The sequence below is a fragment of the Buteo buteo genome, chromosome 29 (assembly GCF_964188355.1).
Source record: "Buteo buteo chromosome 29, bButBut1.hap1.1, whole genome shotgun sequence".
In the NCBI taxonomy this organism is placed as follows: domain Eukaryota; kingdom Metazoa; phylum Chordata; class Aves; order Accipitriformes; family Accipitridae; genus Buteo; species Buteo buteo.
This window is the reverse complement of record NC_134199.1, coordinates 2,152,203-2,172,160: the sequence shown is the minus strand read 5'-3', so window position 1 is coordinate 2,172,160 and position 19,958 is coordinate 2,152,203. Positions and strand designations below refer to the sequence as shown.

Below are 19,958 nucleotides of genomic sequence, written 5' to 3'. Positions count from 1 at the left end.
TCGTGCTCCCTATAAAGTGTCCCCTTCCCAAGAAAAGCCCTTCTGTGGGTGGATGACTTTGCCAGGTCACTGTGAAGCAGCTGGTTTTGAGAGGAGCTCCTCTCCTGCACAGGCGTCTGGGAAGGTGGCAGGCGAGATTTATCTCAGTTGTGTTTTCTGGGGCTGGAGAGCATGTGTGTTATCATGCAGCAGATGGGCCTGGTGAATAGATGGTGGAGACAACTGTATTTCCTCACGCAGGCTTGTTGCCTGCTGGGAAAGGAGCCAGCCAGGCTTTGTAGGGAGAATTACAGAGCTTGGACAGGCTGTGGTTGGGTTTCTCCTTCAGCCCGTTCATTTTTGAGAGGTAGGTGTTGGTGTGGGACAAAGGCTGCTGCTACAACCCATCATGTGCTGGTCTGGGCTGTACTGTGTAAGGATGGACCAAGGGCCAGTCTTCAGTGCTGCCCTTCCAGCCTTGTGCCCTCTGTGATCTTTGGACCCTTAAATTAAGTCTGGTGTTCCAGGCAGGGACTTGAATTGTCCATCAGTCCTAGGTAGGAATCTGGTAGGAGCAGGCTGCAGTCTGGTGCGCTGCCAGTCGTCAAGGCTGGGGAACCGGTGGCTTGTGGGGGACAGCCGAAGATGCATGTCCCATGTCCTCTCCCATTTCTGTGCATCTCCGACTAGCTTGCAGGGAAAGCTGTGTGGCTGCTGGGCACCGTGACATGGTGCGACAGCCATCCTGGGGAGAAGCAGGCAGGGAAGTCTCCTGCCAGGGCTTGCCACACTGGTGGCCCTGCCACTGCAAGGGGAGCCACAGACCTTTGAGGGAAGAGCTGATGGCCTTTCTGGGAGGCTCTTTGGTTTTCCTGAGAGCTGGCAGTGGAGAAAGTCAAGCAGGTGGAAATCCCAGCAGTGGGCAGGATGGTGTCCCTGGAACACTGTTGGGAGCCAGCTCCTGTGGCATGGGGGAGAGGAGAGGACCGGGAGGGGGACAGTGCAGCCAGGGAGCATCGCGGCTCCCCAGGGCCAGTATTGGAGCTTGGAGGAGAGCACTGCAGTGTCCTGGCTTCCACCTCCCTTCTTGCTGCCTGGAGCTTGGATCTCCTGCCCATCCAAGTGAAACGGTGCTGCCTTGCCTGAGCCTGCAGCTTGTCGCTGATCCCACGTCAAGCAGGTCTGGCAATGCGGCTCATCTCACTGTCCCCTCGTGTGGTACTTCTGTCTTTGAGGTTATCCTGTTTTTTCTGTTCTCTCTATTGGTATGGGAAGGGACAAGGTGATTTCTTTCCATGGTCCTGTTGTTGCATGGCTAGAAGCCTTTGCCTGCTGGGTAGGACCATGGGTGCAAGAGTGATGTGTGCAGCAGGAAGATTGGTGGCTGGAGGGTCCTGCTCTGCAGTAAGCAGTGCAGCATCTGCATTTAGGTATGGATTTTCTGGAGCCAGTGCTCTCCAGCAGAGTGTATGGTGGGTAACAGCATGGGACGCTGCAGGAGGACGGACGTGCATGGCACAGGTTGCTGACAGCCTTTGCTTGCCTTTTGCTGATGCCTGGGGTTTGATGAACCTCATCCAGTAAGACGAATGGATGTGACAGGATCACTGTGCCCTTCACGGCCCCGTTTGCTTCCCTGCCTCTACTGGAGCCGGGCATGCAGCTCATTCCCTTTTGCTGTTTGGGGAGTGATCTCCCTTTCAGACAGCTGTGGGCATGGTGCTGCCAAAGGGGAGAGGACTGTATAGTGGCTCACAGCTGTAGGACTTCAGGCAGAAAAATCAATGTTTATATTTCTCTTAGCTGGGAAAGATTCCTTAAATAACTCCAGTAAATAAATACCTTGTAAAGTTCAAACTATGAAGGCATGGTATATGAACCAGAATGAATTTTCAAGCTCTCTCTTGCAATAAAATGGATTTCTTGAGTTCGGGCTTTATTTAGAGAAACATTTGATTTAAGAAGGGAGTTGAAGGTTGTATCTGATCTCTTTGTGAGAGGGAGCTGCTCTTCCAATGGCTGTGGAGCATGGTCTGGAAATGTGGTTGGATTGCTGCTGCTGCTGCTGGAGTATTCCCAGGAGAGTTTCTTGTGTACCCAGCCAAAGGGAGGGTCACTCTCCTCCTCCCCAGGGTGGTTCTTGCTGCATCCTCTGTCCCCTCAAGACCCCGCTGCTGCAATGCAGTCTGCTCAGCTGCCTTGGGAAGCTGTTGTGCAGGTGCTGCTGCTTGGGATGCTGGAGACCAGCCAGGATCCGGTCCCCTCCATGGACTGGACTGGCGTCTCATAGCTTTCTGTGCCTGCTTTCTGTGGCATAAAACATCTTCTATCCTCTCTTTGTTCCAGCCGGTGTTGCAGTTGAACTTGCTTGTTGAAGGGATGCTTGAGAGGGAGCCAGCAGGGAGCCCGCTGGATTGCAGCTCCCATGATTTAGGGTGTTCGTTCCTTGGTCTGGGTGCCTGTCTCAGAGGCTTCTCCTGAAGAGTTGGCCCTGCCTGGGGCTTGGGCAAGCAGGGCAGGGTGGAAGGGGTTGGAAAGGGACCAGCTCAGCTGGAAAGAGGCATGGCTGGCCTGGAGCTTGGGTTCAAGGTTGGGGCTTTAGACCTGGCTGTGTTATCTGGGAGCAGGAGTGCACGGAGGGAGGGCTCTGGGCTCGTGCTGCAGATTTACCTGAAGGACAACTGTTTTGTCCTTGTGTGAAGGAGGAGGAAGCAGAAAGCTCTGTTTCAGCCCCACCTTTGCTCAAAGCTCCAGGAAATGACCCTGAGCAGGGGATAAAGGGCACCACACAGGGCTGGGATTCCTTCTGCTGTTTGTCAGCATGCATGCAAGCAGGGCATCGCCTTCCTGAAAGCACCAGGAGGGCCGCGGTGAGGGAGAGCTGCTCTCTGCAAGCCCAGAGGTTGCCGTGGCCTGTGGAGCTGGTGCTGCTGCTGTGCTTCACTTTCTGAAAATTGAACCTGCCTGGAAAACTTTATTACGACTTCCTGCCCTGGAACGAGGTGGCTCTGGCATGAGTTGCCCCATTCCCCCATCAGGGTTTCAGGCATTCGCAGGCAACACTGGAGGTTGAAACCGAGGGCTGCTGCTGACGACAGGGCTCTGTGGCCTCTCTGCTTCCCAGGTAAGCAGGGCAGGAGCTGGAGCTGGGACACGGTGCCCCGCTCTGCAGAGCTCAGAACCTGCTGGTGAGCTGTGCTGGCACTGGTGCACCATGACTTACTTTGGCTCTGGCACAGGGCTACTGCTCACAGGCTGGCTGGGCCAGGCTTCTGTCCCCAAAGCCCATAGCCAGCACCATCATACATCACAACCTGCTTTTCTTTGCTTGGTGGTGTCTGGCGTGGGATAACACAGTTATCCCAGTGTGGATAAGTTGTGTACCCATGGTGGCAAGCCAAAAGGAGAGGAGAGAGACAGGAACAGAAAATGAAACAGAGGTGGGCCAGAGTGACACCGAAGGAGAAAGAATTGACCTTGGGAACAGCAAGAAGGCAAAGCAGGGTGTCACCTCATCCAGAGAGTTACAAACAAGCTGCAGATGTACAAAATTATCGAGATTAGGCGCACAGGCAGTGTGCTTGCTCGCCGAGGCGCATCCCCGCCATGACAGCGGGGTCGGTGGGGTTGCGGGACTGTTTCTTGTGCCCTTCCTGAAGTGTTTTGGGTAGAAGCCAGTGCATTGCCCTGTACTTGGAGAAATCGGTTGTCGGTGCCAGACGAACAAGTGCCTCGAGAGCAATGACTGGATTGCCGGTTGTATTCTTCTGGAAGCAAGGTCCTGACCGTGCCAGCCCAGGAAACGCATGGTGCCCCTGCGTACTGGGTAGCCTGGCCTCATGCTGTCTTCTGTTTTCTTCCAGCCACTCCCACTCTCCCGGCTCCATGGCTGCCGTCCGCGAATGGTCCTGCACCCGCTGCACCTTTCTGAACCCCGTCGGCCAGCGGCAGTGCTCCATATGCGAAGCCCCCCGCCAGAAGCCTGACCTCAACCACATCCTGCGGCTCAGCGTGGAGGAACAGAAATGGGCTTGTGCCCGCTGCACCTTCAGGAACTTTCTGGGCAAGGAAACCTGCGAGGTATGTGGCTTCACCCCAGAGCCAGGGCCCAGCGGCTCCCCTTTACCCGTCATCAATGGCATTTTGCCCAAGCCCGCCGTGCTTGTGGAGCCCAAGGGCACGTCCAAGGAGGAGGCTGCCAAGGCAGAAAGCAGCAGCGAGGACTCAGAGGGGAAGAGCCCTGACGAAGCGGAGCTGGAGAGTGGCTGGGCTTGCCAGCGTTGCACACTGCACAACACGCCAGTGGCCAACTCCTGCTCTGCCTGTGGCGGCCCACGCAAGCTCTCCCTGCCCAAGATCCCACCAGAGGCGCTGGTCGTCCCTGAAGTCATCACCCCTGCTGGATTTCACATGGCCCCCTCTACCCCGCAGCCTTTAGTCTCTGCAGAGATCTCTGATGGTGACGCCCTGGCCACCCAGGGCCCAGTGGCTATGGAACAAGAGGCCCAGAAGATACCAGCCTTCAGTCCCTTCTCCCCGGGGCTCCAGAACAACCCTGTGCCCCGAAGCCGCCGGGAGGTGCCCCCCCAGCTGCAGATGCCGGGGCCTGAAGCCTCCCAGCCTGTGGCTCAGAGCACAGCAGGGCAGAAGGGCTCTCCGCAGGGTCAGGCCAGAGCTGCCCCGGCTGCCCGCTTCCAGGAGCTGCTGTCCAACAAGCGGCTGAGCGTGCTGGAGGAGGAGATGGAGGTCAGTCCATCCCACTGGAAGTGCAGCTCTTGCTCCTTGCTTAACTCCGCCGGAGCCAGCAAATGCGAGGCTTGCAGCACCCAGAAAGGCAGTGACACCATCAACCTGGTGGGGGACTCAGTGAGATTCACCCCGTGCAGCCCCTCCAGCCCTGACTTCACCACCTGGTCCTGTTCCAAGTGCACCCTCAAGAACCCCACCCTGGCCCAGAAGTGTAAAGCCTGCGGCTCCTCCAAGCTGCATGGCTTCCAGGAGCACGGGACACAGGGCGAGCCGTCCCCCCGCTGCGCCGACTGTGGGGCTTGCGACAAGGGCAGCTGCTCCTCATGTGGTGGCAGGGCCCCGTCCGCCCGCAAGGTTGCCCGCCTCTTCCCGTCCCAGCTGCCCACCAGCCAGGAGAGGCCGAGCCAGTGGGCTTGTCCCGCTTGCACCTTGCTCAACGAGCTCAAGGCCAAGCACTGCGTGGCCTGCCATACCCCGCAGCAGTACATGGCCCAGCGCAAGGGCCTCAAGCCCCTGAAGAGACGGGAGAGCATGCACGTGGAGAAGAGGCGGCAGACGGACGAGGGAGAGGCCAAAGCCCTGTGGGAAAACATCGTGACCTTCTGCCGGGAGGTGAGTGCTTGCTGAACTAGTCTTGCTCCTGGTTTCACTTGGAGGGGGCCCTCTTCACACCTCCCCATGGGTCTAGGGCATCGCTTGGCACAGGCAAGCTGCCTTCTGTGTCTTAGGTCCCAGAGAAGGTCTTCACCTGCAGCAGCTGGATGCTGGTTGTTAACACTGAAATGTCGTATTTTTAATTGGTGCAAGATAATCTCTAGGGTGAAGGTGACCCATCCAGTTCACTCCCAAGGGTGAGGAAGTCTGAATGTTAACTCTGAAACCTAGTGACATTTTAAATCAGCAAGAGAGAACATCTGGGTTGAAGGGGACATTCTTAGGTGGTCAATACAGCTCTTGCCCTGTCCAAGGGTGGGGAAGGCTGGGAGAGTGTGTCCAGGTTTGCTGGTGGCACCACCGTCTGTGGGCAGCAGCTGCGACGTGTGTGGGTGCAGGAAATCTGGGGACACAGCAGACAGAGGCTCAAGAGCACCGGCAGGGGTGTGGGCAGAGGAACTGCTGGCACTGCGAGCAACTGCAAATGTTCAAGAACTGTGAGCTGGGCCTTGGCGTTCTTGGTTTTGGTGTTTGTGAATGCACAGCTGCAGCTGCAAATGGCTCGCCCCTGTTTTGGGAGGGACAGCTGAGGTTTAGCTGTACCCTGGCTCCAGGTAAGGTTCTCAGGAGCACATGCTATCACCCTACCCTTCCACTGTGAATTATCTGGCTTGATCTGTTGGGTTTCAGTCTCAAACAGTGCTGTGGTGGCCCCATTTTTTTCCCTGAGTGGCGTAAGATGCTCTTGTGAATGCTGCTCTTTCTCTGCCCTCCTTCTGGGGGAAGCCTCCAGCTCTTCTGGACCAGATGGAAAGGGAGTTGCAGTCCCATTTTGACGTAGAGACAAGGCTTTTTCTGCTTGGGCCGAGAAGTGCGTCCATGCCTGTGCCTCTGCTGCACAGACTGGGGACCGCAGAGGTGTTTGGCTTGGGAGGGAGCTGTTGAGAATGATCCTGTTTTGGGGTTGTGGGTTTTATTAATTGCTATGTGTCCCTCCTAGCAGATGTGAGTGTCTTTATAGCAGAGAGACCCTGATTCTGCTTATCCCCCTCTTTTAAGCAAGTGAATAGCCTCTTTTGTAGGCAGGGAACATCTGTTACCTCCGGTGGAATTGGGCTTGAAGGATGAATTATGAGATGGACAAGTTGAATTAGCAGCTTGCCGCTGCCAAGAAGGGGAGTCTGCCTTGCCGCAGCCAGCACAGCTCTCGGTCGGAGCCTTGGCTGAGCCCGTTCAGCTTGCTAAGCCAGCAGTAAGTCCTGGGGAGGTGGCAGCAGAGAAGGTCACGTCTCTGGTCCAGAACGGCATGAAGGGGGTTGTTGGCATAGCAGGAAGAGTGAAGGAGGTCCGATGCCCAGATTTATCACCTTGCAGGAGAAATAAGCAGGGCTCCTCGTCTGGCACCATCTGTGAGCAGGCTTATCGCTGCTCAGGCATGAGACGAGTTACCTGCTCCTCTCCCTGCTGCTCTGATGCTGCCCCTGCAGCTCTTGTACCTCTCTTTCCCTCCATCTCCAGGGATATTGGTAGTGACAACTTCTCTAAAGCATTTAGAAATATGTGAAGGGAGGCATCATGGTATAAAGGTAATTAGCTTGTTAGGCAGGCTTTCCTGACGCTGCTGGGGAATTGCACTGCTATGGCTCTTGCATTGCATCCATCATCAGTGCTGGTGAGGTCTGTGGGCTTGTGTTCAGGCTCCTGCAGTCCTGCTGAGTGCTGTCCTGGCCCTGGTGAGACCCTGGCCATGATACTGGGGAGGCTGAAGGTTTTTTCCAGTTCTGCTACTTGGAAAAGCATTGCAGCAACTCCACAGGGGACAGAAAGCTTGCGATGCCCACAGGCTCTGACTCAGACTGCTGCCTTGCTCTGTGTCCACACTGCCCTGCACGGTGGGTTCCTGGGGAGCCCCAGCTGCACCCAAGAGGTGAGCATGTGAGGCCAGGATGTGTCAAGATGAGGTTGCTGGCTGATATGGCAGAGGTGGCTGCTTGTCAGCTGCACGGTCCAGATGCTCCCCTTGAGAAAGCCAGCAAGCCCTGGGACATGTCCTTTTTGGCCCACATTGGTATTTGGACAGTGACATCTATTAGCTGAAAAACATCCTTCTACAAAAGAGAAGCTGAAAGTGCTAATTGAGGCACCATGTAGAAAGCGTTCACATAGGATTGCAACAACGAGGAAGGACAACTACTAGTTTGGTGTGCATAAAAGCTCATTTAAATCAGAGCTGGCTTTTGCTGAAAGAATTTAATTTCACTTAATTAACAATAACAAAAAGAAATCCTGGTTCTTATTTCACCCCGTGTTAAACTGTCTGAAAAAGCTGCCCTTCTCCCCTTGGTGAAGTTCTGTGCTTCCATCCTGCCTCTATGGCTAATACCTATGGGATTATCTGCCCTTCAGTCCATCCTATTTTATTTAATGCAAGCAGCTATTGCAGGTGGGCTTAGACACGGGATACCCTCACTCTGGAATTGCTTGCCTATTTGTGGTCGGGCTGAATCCAATTGCGAAAGGTGTCCCTAACATCCTCCATGGCTGTATCTTGGGGATGGCACAGGACTGCCAAGCCCAGCATGTCCCCTCCAGAGCAGGGGTAGCTCAGCCCTTAGCACGGGGCTTGGGTTGAGGAGCATTTGCTTGCCAGGTGGCTCCTCACAGGCTTGCTGCTCACATGCTTTGCCACTTAGAGAGGCAGCCAAGGTCCCCCACGGTCCAGCTTTTAGCACCAGCACAAAGTGCGAGACGGTCCCTGCCCGGGGAGGTTCCTGTGAAACGAGAAAAGGCAGATTTGAGTCGCAGTCCAGAGCTTGGCGCCCGGAGAGGTGAGCCAGCCCATGGCAGGGCTGAACGCTGGACCTGATGCACAAAATGCATCTGTGCCATTGCCAGCAGACACCCAGTCCCAGACCTGCTCCCTTGCACGGCATCAGAAGGGGCTGTCCAGGCCTGGCAGGCGGGCTGGGGGCTCCGCTCTCACTCCTGGGGGCGCAGTGGGAGGCTTTCCAGGCCAGCCCCGTCCAGCTGTGTGCTGCACAGCTGCGCACTGATGCTCTCCTTGCCTTTCGCTCTCGCAGAACAAAGTCAATTTTGTAGATGACAGTTTCCACCCTGGGCCTAAGTCCGTGGGATTCCCGGAAGGCGACAGCGTGCAGCAGAGGGTGAAACAGTGGCTGCGACCCCATGAAATCAACTGTAGCATCTTCAAGGACCGATCGGTGAAGTGGTCAGTGTTTCGGACACCCAGGCCCTCGGATATCCTGCAGGGACTGCTGGGAAACTGCTGGTAAGGGGGAGTGAGCTGGGCTGACACTCTCCTGCCCCTTCCTCCTTTCCCCCTGCTTCATTCAGCTCCAGATCAGACCTCTCAGCCCTACTCAAACCCATTTATACCCCCAGGAGTGTACCCCATCCTCTGCCTCACCCCTTACCAAGCGGCTGCGGACCGCAGTCCCCTGTTCTGCACGGCTGGGCAGCTGCCTGCTGCCTGCCCGTGCCCCGCTGAGACCGTCCCACGTCCCGTCCTGCCGGCAGGTTCCTGAGCGCCCTGGCTGTGCTGGCCGAGCGGCCGGAGCTGGTGGAGAGGGTGATGATCACGAGGACGCTGTGTCCCGAGGGTGCCTACCAGGTGCGGCTGTGCAAGGACGGCACGTGGACCACGGTGCTGGTGGATGACATGCTGCCGTGTGATGAGTGCGGATACCTCCTCTTCTCGCAGGTCAGTGGCCCTGGAGAGGAGAGGGCTGCCGGGAGGGGATGGGCAGTGCTCCAGGGGCAGGGGGAGGCTTGACCCTGGCTCTCCCAGGAGAGGACTGATGGAGGCAGTTGGAAGAGGTACTGCTGTGGTTCACGAGAAGCCCCTACTCTGTGCTGCAGTGGTCGTTTGCAGCTTGGGACCCTGCTTTTCGCTGCACCCTTAAGACAGATGAATTCTCTGAGGCCATAACATAAATCTATTTAGGCCCCTTATGGCATTTTCCAGGCTGCGATGGAGAAGTTTCATTTGCAGTTGCTTTTCCCTCACTCCTCCCTGCACCACAGCCACTTCACTTGCAGGGGAAGCCATCCTTATTCTACACAGCAAAAGGAAAATATTTTAACCTGTGTGTTTTGCACTGCAAGGGGCTGAGAGAAAGCTGTTTCTTTCCTCTGCGGGGAGGTCTGGCAGCTTGGCTTTGCCAGGGAGGGACTGTGGAGAGGGAGGGGATCGCACGACAAATCAGCCTGTTTCGAGCCAGTGCCCAGTTGCTCTGAGCACACTCGGGTGGCATCTGCTAGGGTTAACGAAGCTCCCTCAGCCGCTTCAGGACGTCACTGCGTGTTGTGCCCTGCCCTGCCTGCCAGGCCCAGGGGCTTTTGCTGGGATCATGTCCATGAAGGAGACTGAGAACGTCTATTGAAACTCAGGCGGCAAAATCTGCCAAACAAAACAAAGTGCCGCTGTCAGGAGGAGACAGGGACCCAGGACTGTTGGATTGGGCTTTGTTCTACAAATCCTAATCCTCTGTTTTAAAATACACACAGCCCCCAAACTGCATCATATGTAGATGTCAGGACAGGACTCTGGCTGGGGAAATGGGCCCTGAAGGTAAGTATTTGGGGAACCTTAATGTCAGTACAACTTGAGTGGTAGCCTGTGCCCTCTGCAGCCTGGAGGTGGGCAAGTCCTGGGGCAACTGCTAATTGCGTCGGAGCTAGTGGGCCTCGTGGGGCAGCAGTCCTGGCGCGGTTGGCAGCGCTGGGTCCTGAGCCCTGCTTACCCCTGGCTCTGGGGAGAGGGGCAGGGGTCCAGGCAGGGGCTTCGTGCTGTGCAGGCACAGGTATGGTGCTGCCAAGCCTGGGCTGCCTGGCTGCTTTCTCAGCACAGTGGGTGATCCCCCCAGGGACACTGAGTGGGGCAGAATGATCGCCAGTGCTGCTGGAAGCTGGTCCTGTTAAGGAGAAACTTTGGAGAGGGGAAGAAGAAGGAGTCTGTGTCTACATTTTGCCTGTCGACAGACAGAGACAATCGAGATGCATTTCTTTATTTTCAATGTAAGATTTACCTTTTTTTTTTTCCATCCATCTTTCCCCTCTTAAAAATTTCAAGTCTGCTTTTTTTTTTTTTTTTTTTTAAAGATTGAGGGTTTTCACATGGGCTGGGCTTGCCTTGCCTTTTGTTTCCAGGGACATCTGAATCGTGATGAGTGTTTCTGCCGAGTGTTTAGCTGTGTGAGCTGGATGTGAGGGCTAAAAAAGGAAAACCAGAGTTTTAAAAATAAAGGAAAATCAGGCTTTTACCTGAGCTCCCTGGCCGCAGCTGAGGCAGAAATAAACAACATGGATGCTGTTGAGTGAGGGACTCAAAAACCAGTGAAAAGCACTTGTAAACTTCACTGCACAGAAATCTTCACTGCCCTCCTTTTCTCTCCCAGCTCTTGGCTGCCACCTGTGAGTCGCACACAGTCACAGTGTACCAGTGCTTTTCCCCTGCTGCCCTCCAAGCACAGGTACTGAACCCAATTTGCTGGGGACGCAGAGGGCAGCAAATGTCTCCTTGCCTTCTGTCCTCATACACCTTCCTCTTCGCGTCCTTGCTGCTTCCCCCCAGCCTCAACATGCCCAGGACAAGAGGTAAAGCACGGCTGGTGACTGCACCCTGCGGCATGCTGAGGAACTGTATCAGTGACTTGGACATAGTGGTAAAGGCTGCGCCCTGAGCCTGCACTGCTGTGGCCGATAGAGGCTTTGCAAACCTCTGGGTGCATTAACGCAGCTTCTGCATTTCTTTCTGAATCTGTAATCAGCCTAGCGATCCCAAGAGTGATAGCCTGGCACCAGAGCAAAGGGACTCCCGGGAGAGTTTCCCCCCTGCAAAACTTGCATCTTGTTGTTACATCTTGCCCCTGTCCCTGTGCTGGAGTAGAGGACTGTGGTGGGTTGACCCTGACTGGACGCCAGGTGCCCACCAAAGCCGTTCTATCACTCCCCCATCCTCAGCTGGACAGGGGAGAGAAAATATAACAAAGGGCTTGTGGATCGAGATAAGGACAGGAGAGATCACTCACCAATTACCGACATGGGCAAAACAGACTCAACTTGGGGAAAATTAACTCAATTTATTACCAATCAACCAGAGTAGGGTAATAAGAAATTAACCCAAATCTCAAAACACCTTCCCTCCACCCCTCCCTTCTTCCCGGGCACAACTTCACTCCCGGATTCTCTACCTACCCTCCCCCAGCAGCGCAGGGGGACGGGGAATGGGGTTTACGGTCAGTTCATCACACGTTATTTCTGCCGCTTCATCATCCTCAGGGGCAGGACTCATCACACTCTTCCCCTGCTCCAGCGTGGGGTCCCTCCCACAGGAGACAGTCCTCCATGAACTTCTCTAACGTGGGTCCTTCCCACAGGCTGCAGTTCTTCATGAACTGCTCCAGGATGGGTCCCTTCCATGACGTGCAGTCCTTCAGGAGCACACTGCTCCAGCGTGGGTCCCCCACGGGGTCACAAGTCCTGCCAGAAAACCTGCTCCATGGGCTCCTCTCTCCACAGGTCCTGCCAGGACCCTGCTCCAGCGTGGGCTTCCCTTGGGGTCACAGCCTCCTTCGGGCACCCACCAGCTCCAGCGTGGGGTCCTTCATGGGCTGCGGTGGATATCTGCTCCACCGTGGACCTCCATGGGCTGCAGGGGGACAACCTGCCTCACCATGGTCTTCACCAGGGGCAACACCTGGAGCATCTCCTCCCCCTCCTTCTTCACTGACCTTGGCGTCCACAGGGTTGTTTCTCTTACATGTTCTCACTCCTCTCTCTGGCTGCCATTTCTGTCCATCCCAGCAACTTTTTTTCCTTCTTAAAAATGTTATCACAGAGGCATTACCACTATCGCTGATTGGCTCGCCCTTGGCTGGCAGCGGGTCCGTCTTAGAGCCGGCTGGTATTGCCTCTGTTGGACACAGGGGAAGCTTCCAGCAGCTTCTTACAGAAGCCACCCCTGTAACCCCACCCCACCCCAGCTACCAAAAACCTTGCCATGCAAAGCCAATACAAGGACTTTGCCCGTCTGCCTGGGAGTTTTTGGAGCTTGTCCTTGAAACAGTGTCTCTGTTCCATGGGTGAAATCTGATCGGTCCATGGCCGTGTGTGCTCTAGGCAGCCTCCTCTGCCAAAGGTGTGTTGGTTTTGGTTTGCAGTGGCATGTGAGTGAAAGGCAGCTGCTCCAGATGTGCTCGATATCCTCTTCCATTATCAAACCTTTTTAAATCCAGGTTGAAACAGAAGGGACTGTTAGCTTGTGAGGGGGACACCCACTCCTGCCAGCCTGACTACCTGGGCACCCCAGGGTGCAGCTCTGTCGGCATCCAGCCCTCTTGGACATTGATTCCAGGACGTTTTCCCAAGGGGAATTAAACTGTGCAAACAAAGCACCGAGCAGGTAGCGAACAGGGTCACCCTTGGCCTCATGCAGGCAAGCTCCTGGTGGCTTGGCCTTGCTGCTCCTGCCTCTCCGTCTCCATCGCAGGGGTGGGTGAGAGGGGCTTCGCCTTGTCTGCGCGTGCTGCCTTTGCTTTTTGCCTTTGCCCTGCCCAGGGTGGCTTGTGACACATTTCTTCCTCTTTCTGCAGGCCCAGAGGAAGCAGTTGTGGGTTGCCCTCATTGAGAAGGCGCTGGCCAAGCTTCATGGTTCGTACTTTGCCCTCCAGGCGGGGCGTGCTATTGAAGGCCTGGCTACACTAACGGGTGCCCCCTGCGAGAGCCTGATGCTGCAGGTCAGCTCCACTAACCCTCGCGAGGAGCCCATTGACACTGACCTCATCTGGGCCAAAATGCTGAGTTCTAAGGAGGCTGGGTAAGACGAGGCAGGAGGGTGCCGTGGCAGGAGCATGGACACTCGGAGAGGGGGGTGGGGGGGGCACTCTCATTTGTAGAGGCTCAGAGGAGAGGGGCTAGTACATTACCTAGGGTGGAGTCCACCACCCTTGGCACCCATCTGGAGCACTGGTAGAGCTTCTCCTCTAAGCTCTTAAGAAATTATTTCTCCTTTGTTTAATTTTCATATGAAATTAAAATCCTGGTGAACTTCCCTGTGCACGTTTACTGCTGTCTTGCAGGAGTTCTGAGGTGGCTGGCATTGAGCCCGCTTGCTTTGCTTTGAGTTTTTTTATATTGTTAAGTGCTTGACCCTGCACGCGTCTCCCACCCGTACGTGGCGTCTTTGCTGGCCATACCTGGACATGACTATAAGCAGTCTATAGGAGACAAAGCAAAAGCAAAGACCTCTTGTCACTCCGGCCGGAGGAGCAGGAGGGCAGTTAGGCTGGCTGAAGGCAGGGTTGCTCCTGCCAGCCTGCAGTACAGGGCCACATGGGAGGCTGATAGGTCCCAGCATGTGGTGACCCCCAAGCCTGGCTGGTGCAGACTTCCCGCCCCGAATAGCCTGTCCTCGCCCCTACAGAATGGGCCAGCTGCCTGCAAAGTGGAGGCAGACATACCGCTTGCCTTTCTGTGTGGCTGAGCCCTGCCAGCCATCAGAGATGGGCAGGACCTCAGGGCCTGGTAGAAAACAGATGAGGTTTGGGCAAAGCTCCACTGTGCGTGGACAGAGCCTTCAGCCCTGCAGGTGAGGGTACTGCTCAGAGAAGCTCGCCACGGAGCCTGGGCTCAAGCATGCGTACGAGCAGGTGGAGGGAGCTCACTGCTGCCCAGGCAGAGCTTTGGCCAGTGGGGCTGGGGCACTGCTCTAGGGAGGAGATATCCAGGAGCCTCCTTGGGGGTGAGTCTGTCCCATGCCTCGAGCGGTAGGGATGAGCTTCTCCCCCATACCAGGCCTGGCAGGACACCGAGGGTTTTGCTGTCCCCTGTGCAGGTTCCTCATGGGCGCGTCCTGTGGCGGAGGCAACATGAAAGTGGACGATGTAGCCTATGAGAGTATGGGTCTGCGTCCACGGCATGCCTACTCCATCCTGGATGTGCGGGATGTCCAAGGCTTCAGGTGAGTTCGGGGTGGAGGCTGGTGTGGTACAAGAGACATTCCTGCCAACAGCCTGAGCAGAAACCCTGGGGACAGATAATTGAGTGCATGCAAGAGAAGACCTCAGGGACTCTTCAGTGTTCTATCCTCATGGCCAGCAAGGGCTGTTTCTCCATCCCAAGGTGTCACATAAATGTTGCTGTTGTATAAGCTGTGCTTGCCTGGCACTGGCTCCACATCCAAAGCCGCTCTGCTCCAGGACGCCCTGTGGTGCAGAATGGTTCACCCTGTCTCACAAGACATAGAGGATTGAGTTGAGCTCTTTCAACTCAATGAGGCAGTGAGGGCATCCTTCTCACCTGTGGAGGGGGGGGATAGAAATGGGTGCTGCCTCTGACAGCCTGGGTGCTGTATGCCCTGTTTTCAGCCATGTCACACTTGGCAGCCTCTTCCCTGCTGAGCCCTTTCCCTGCAGTGCCTGGCTGGAGGCCCTTTGGGCAAGGAAGGGCAGAGGGAGCTGCAGCAGGTCCGGTGCTGCAGGACGAGGGCATCTGGGGCCACGGTGGGGGTGGCAAATTAGGTCTAGGATGTTGTGAGGGCTTTGAAAGGCAGAGGCAGAAGTGACATGCTGCCCTCTGCGGGGGGCTGGCTGGGTCTGTGGAGCTAGGAGAGCATCCCAGAGGTGACCTTCCTTGTGCTTCCCTTCCTTCTGGGCCTCTGACACCCTTTTTCGCCTTCCTCCAGGTTACTGCGGCTCCGAAACCCCTGGGGCCGCTTCTCCTGGAATGGCAACTGGTCCGATGAGTGGCCACACTGGCCGGCTCCCTTGCGTCACGATCTGATGCCCCATGGCAGCAGCGAGGGCGTCTTCTGGATGGAGTACAGCGATTTCATTAAGTACGGCAGCGCCCAGGAGGCAGAGGCTGGGGGGGGGGAAGCCAGGCAGGGGACACAAAATGGGACATAGGGCTCAAGATGGGGCAGGCAGGACCGGGCATCCCCAGGGCAGGTGTGGGTGACCTGCCGGTGCCTGCTGTTCCCAGCTGCGTGAACTGCAGCATGCTGGGGTGTGGGGGCAGAGCAGTGTACCCACAGAGGACGCCGCCGGGGCTGAGCCCAGCTTCCCCACAGGTACTTTGACTCCGTGGATATCTGCAAGCTCCATTCGGACTGGCACGAGGTGCGTGTGCAGGGCATGTTCCCCAACAAGGCCAACGGGCCGGTGACGGTGACATCGCTGACAGTGTTGGAGCGTGCCGCCCTGGAGTTTGCCCTCTTCCAGGAGGGCAGCAGGTGAGCTGGGCAGCGCACAGGCTGCAGGCAGTGACCCAGACCCAAGAGGAATCCCAAACACATCGCCCTCTCGTCCTATGCCATGCCGCGGGGTCACAGAGCTCAGGGATGGGTCCCCAACACCATTTCTCCAATTCTTGGGGTCTGCTCGTGTTTTAGCTGAAACCCAAGCCCTGAATGTGCGCTGCTTCCTGGGGCTGGATACTTGGGGCAATGGGAGTACTCTTCCTCTGGATTTGCCGTCCTGCCCGTGGCCTCCATGTGCTTTGCGGGGCAGCGCTTGGGTGACGTGTGACCCTTCTCCCCCTCCCGGCACAGGCGGTCGGACACGGTGGACAGTCACTTGCTGGATCTGTGCATCATGGTTTTCCGGGCCACCTTCACCAGCGGAAACAAGCTGAGCCTGGGCCGACTGATGGCTCACAGCAAACGAGCTGTCAAGAAGTTCGTCAACTGCGACGTCATGCTGGAGCCGGGCGAGTACGCTGTCGTGTGCTGTGCCTTCAACCACTGGAGCGTCGCCCTGGCAGGCCCTGCTGCTGCCCAGGGTAAGGGGCTGGGCTGCCCTCCCCACAGTGATGCTGGCGGAGACCTTGGGGGAGGCAGAGGTGGCAAAGCCCTTGATCTTCACCGTGGGGACCTTGATGGGGGTGGAGGTTGCCTGCACGTGCAGTAACCCAGCAGCACCCTGCTCCTGAGGGTTGTGGGCTTGGTGACAGTCTTACTGATCCCCCCCCTTCCTCCGTGTGTCTCCACAGCATCCAGCCCCACCAGCAGCCGGCCAGTCACCGATTATTCCAGCTATATCCTGGCCATCTACAGCTCCCGCCTGGTGATGGTGGAGCAGGTGGAGGCGCAGCCCACCACGCTGGCGGATGCCATCATCCTGCTGACCGAGAACAAGGGCGAGCGCCATGAGGTGGGTGTGGATGGCACAAGGCAGGGGCTGGCCTCCCCGTGGCTGCGCTGGGGAGGGGGGTGATGCTGCCAGCAGGAGCCTGGACCCTGCCTCTGCTGTGTCCTCAGTCTGGCAGGAGTCGGGCAAGGCTGTGCCAGAGCTGGCTGCCACCTAGTCCACTCTTACTCCATGGATGCCCACCCTTTTTGCTCCTTGGGGCAGCATGGGGTACCCCAGCAGATGGGCAGCCCTTGGCTGGAGGTGGAAGATGCTGGTCCAGTGGCTGGGATTTGGAGACGGGTGCCCGGAGGCTTCACACCCCTGACCCTGCTGTTTGCCCCAGGGCCGCGAGGGGATGACCTGCTACTACTTGACGCACGGCTGGGCAGGGCTCATTGTGGTGGTGGAGAACCGGCACCCCAAGTCCTACCTGCACGTCCAGTGCGACTGCACCGACAGCTTCAACGTCGTCTCCACACGTGGCAGCCTCAAAACGCAGGACAGCGTCCCCCCCCTGCACAGGTCCGGGGTAGGCAGGGGTGGGTCGGCGGGGGGCTGCGCAGCGAGGGCAGGCAGGAGCTGGCAGGAGGCTTGGAGCAAGGCAGAGCCTGGGGCTGGCAGGGAGGTGTGGGCACTGGGGTGACGGGCAGGGGATGGGATTGCCGGGGCAGAGGCAGCTGCCTGGCCCTGAGTCCATCCCTCTCTTCGCAGGCAGGTGTTGGTGATCCTCTCCCAGCTGGAGGGTAACGCCGGCTTCTCCATCACCCACCGCCTGGCGCACCGCAAAGCCACCCAGGCCTTCCTCAATGACTGGATGTCGACGAAGGGCACCCACAACCCGCTGCTGACGCCCGAGGTCGCCGGGCTCCACGGCCCCCGGCCCCTATGACGAAGCGCCTCCCCCTCCCCGCTCCGCTCCCCCCTTATTTTCACCGAGTCTCTGGCCTGGGGTCGCCCCCCGAGCTGTCAGCGCTGAGCCGTGGGACGGAGCCGGAGCATCACACCCAGCACTTTGCCCTGCGACGCGGGGCCGGGGCGAACTCTCAGGGCCAGGACCAGCTCTGCCCGCTGCCCCCCGCCCTGGCACCGCCGGCCCCCCACGCACTTTATGAGGAGCGGCTGGGGCCACGGGGCCATCTCAGGATCCCACCTGCCCCATACCTGCGCTGGGGCCCGGTGCCCTCAGCCTGCCCCGGGCATGCAGCGGGGGGCTGCGGGAGATGGGGGGGGCCGGAGGTTGCTGTCAAGGCCCTTCCCAGGCACCACGCTCAGGACTCTGCCCCCTCCCACAGCGCCAGGGCCCTGGCGCTGCAAAAAAAAAGAATATACCTCTGACGTCTGTCCGTCTGTGTGACCCTCCGTCTGTCCCCGGCCCTTCCCACTGTCTTGTTCCCCTCATCGTCTGCTGCCAGGACCAACATGGCACCGAGGTACCGTAGCTGGGTCGGGGGGTGCCGGGGTCACTGCCGTGGTGCCGCCCGTGCTGGCTGCTCGTGGCAAGGATCTGCTGCGGTGCCTAGACCCCCATCCACCTCGCCTGTCCCAGGTGCCGGGTCTGGGGAGGAGAGGGTGCTGGCTTGTTTTGGAAAGCTGCCACTGTGGGGTTTTCACCGCACCTCGGGGTGAAATGCAGAGGTGCCCTCCTCCACCGCTGCTCCGGGGTGGGGAGCGGGGCCACGGGGTGATGCTCAGAGACCCCCCCCTCAACTCATCACACAAGTGTTACTATGCAAAGGCGGCCGCTGAAAGCAGTGCCTGGAGAGAAGCCATGCGTCCCGAGCTGGGCTCAGCCCCCCCGCCGGGCACTGCCCTGTGGGGGCCTCCCCCCTCCCCGCGCCCTGTGGAGGTGAGGGGTGAAGGGCAGCAGGTACGGACCCGGGGTTCGGCTTTACCATGTTGCCATGTGCCGGGGGCGGGGGGCCTGATTTTGTGGGGGGAAGCAGAGACCCCCCCATCCTTCAGAGGCCAAGTCCTGTGGAAGGTAGTGAGCACAAGGCGAAGGCTTGCAAGAGCCTCAGGGTGCCGCTGGCCCCAGCGGGTGCTCCGTGGCGGGGACTGACCCCCACGGTTTCAGGGCGTCGTGGCTCTCCGGCTTGGTGCGGGCGTGCGTGTGTGTGTGTGTACACGTGTGTGTGCGTGTGTGTGTGTGTGTTTTGGGGGGTCCCCCGGTGTTACCCCCCTCCTTCCCAAGCTGTGTAGACCTGCAGCTCGGGGAGTGGGGTGGGTGGGAGATGCTGGGCCCCGTTCTGGCAGGGACCATGCTGGAGGGCAGCCTGCGCCCCAAACCCTGCGCCGGGCTGGGCAGGGGGAGTTGCGGGGTGTGGGGTTTGCCCAGCGTGTCCCTCTGTGTCCCCATGGGGTGGGCGGGGGGGGTGGGCTGCCCTGACACCTTCCCGGCCCCCCCAGCCGGGGCTGCTGAGCCAAGCTCTGTCCGTATTTTTGTTTGTTGATCTGTTTTCTCTTCCCTGCTCCTTCCTCCTCGGGATGATTTGTCCTTCACTTTTTTTTTTCCTCTCTCTGTCTTTCTGAGCTGTGAATATTTTTAACCCTGTAAATACTGTCCAGCTCTTAAGAAACATAGGATATTTTATCAATTGTAAATCAGATCCGTAATCCCTGTATGATACGAATTATCCATGGGTGGTTTTCAAACTCAGGTTCTGATGGACCAAATAAAGTTTTGTTTTTTACTGAAGCTGCCTGGTTTTGCTGTGCTGGGCTGTGGCACCGGGGAGGGGTGGGGGGACAGGACAGTGGGGAAGGGGTGCCGGCCGGCACTCGGCTGGAAGATTTTGGGGTGCAAGCAAAGAGTTGAAGCCATTTCTACGAAGTGGTGGGCATCCCTTGGTGCCCTGAAAGTAGAGCTGAGCACAAAAAAAGGCTGAATTTGAGTTTCAGGTTTCTTTAGCTGCGCTTCGGGGCGCAGGGGGGGGGGGGGGCCGGGAAGGGCCGCGCAGGGGTGCAGAAAGGGGCGAAAATAAAGCAAAATCCAGAAACTCCTGTAAACCGAGAGGCGGCTGCCCTCTCCCAGGGCCGAGCAGGGCTGCGTTGCGGCCGGGAGAGGGCAGCCGCTGCCTGCCCGCTGCCTGCCCGCTGCCTGCCCGCTGCCTGCCCGCTGCCTGCCCGCTGTTGCCGCCCGGCCGGGGCTGCGGCTCCGGCTCCCCGGGAGCGTCCGGAGCTCGGCTGGGTACCGGGACCGACGTGAGACTCCAGGTCCTGGCCAGAGTCGAGCATCAGCCGGTGGACAGGGCACCTCCTGCCTCAGTTTCCCCACCCGCATCCCGACGGGCTGCGGGATGGCCGAGAGGTGCGACGGCTCCTGGGCCGCGCTCGGTGCATCGCCGACACCGTGCTCGGGTTGGGGACGAAGGAGCGGCTTCTCCATCCTCACCGCCACCCAGGGCAGCACCCATCCTCCCTCCCGCC

General features: G+C 58.0%; 1 protein-coding gene across 18 annotated transcripts in view; it reads left to right on the top strand.

The window, feature by feature from the left end:
• Window positions 1–19,227, top strand: part of CAPN15 (calpain 15) — a 61,395-nt gene extending 42,168 nt beyond the window's left edge. For 14 of the 18 annotated variants that reach the window (XM_075059442.1, XM_075059440.1, XM_075059453.1 and 11 more), the window contains 12 exons: window positions 3,843–5,340; window positions 8,463–8,671; window positions 8,920–9,103; window positions 10,800–10,874; window positions 12,996–13,219; window positions 14,237–14,362; window positions 15,086–15,238; window positions 15,473–15,634; window positions 15,953–16,182; window positions 16,393–16,553; window positions 16,876–17,054; window positions 17,244–19,227. In XM_075059442.1, the coding sequence (XP_074915543.1) occupies window positions 3,843–5,340; window positions 8,463–8,671; window positions 8,920–9,103; window positions 10,800–10,874; window positions 12,996–13,219; window positions 14,237–14,362; window positions 15,086–15,238; window positions 15,473–15,634; window positions 15,953–16,182; window positions 16,393–16,553; window positions 16,876–17,054; window positions 17,244–17,421 (3,379 nt within the window). In that variant the 3' untranslated portion in view covers window positions 17,422–19,227. Of the gene's footprint in view, window positions 1–3,842; window positions 5,341–8,462; window positions 8,672–8,919; window positions 9,104–10,799; window positions 10,875–12,995; window positions 13,220–14,236; window positions 14,363–15,085; window positions 15,239–15,472; window positions 15,635–15,952; window positions 16,183–16,392; window positions 16,554–16,875; window positions 17,062–17,243 lie in introns of all 18 variants that reach the window. The other 4 variants (XM_075059451.1, XM_075059448.1, XM_075059455.1 and 1 more) reach the window with 4 other exon arrangements.
• The last annotated feature ends 731 nt before the right edge of the window (window positions 19,228–19,958 follow it).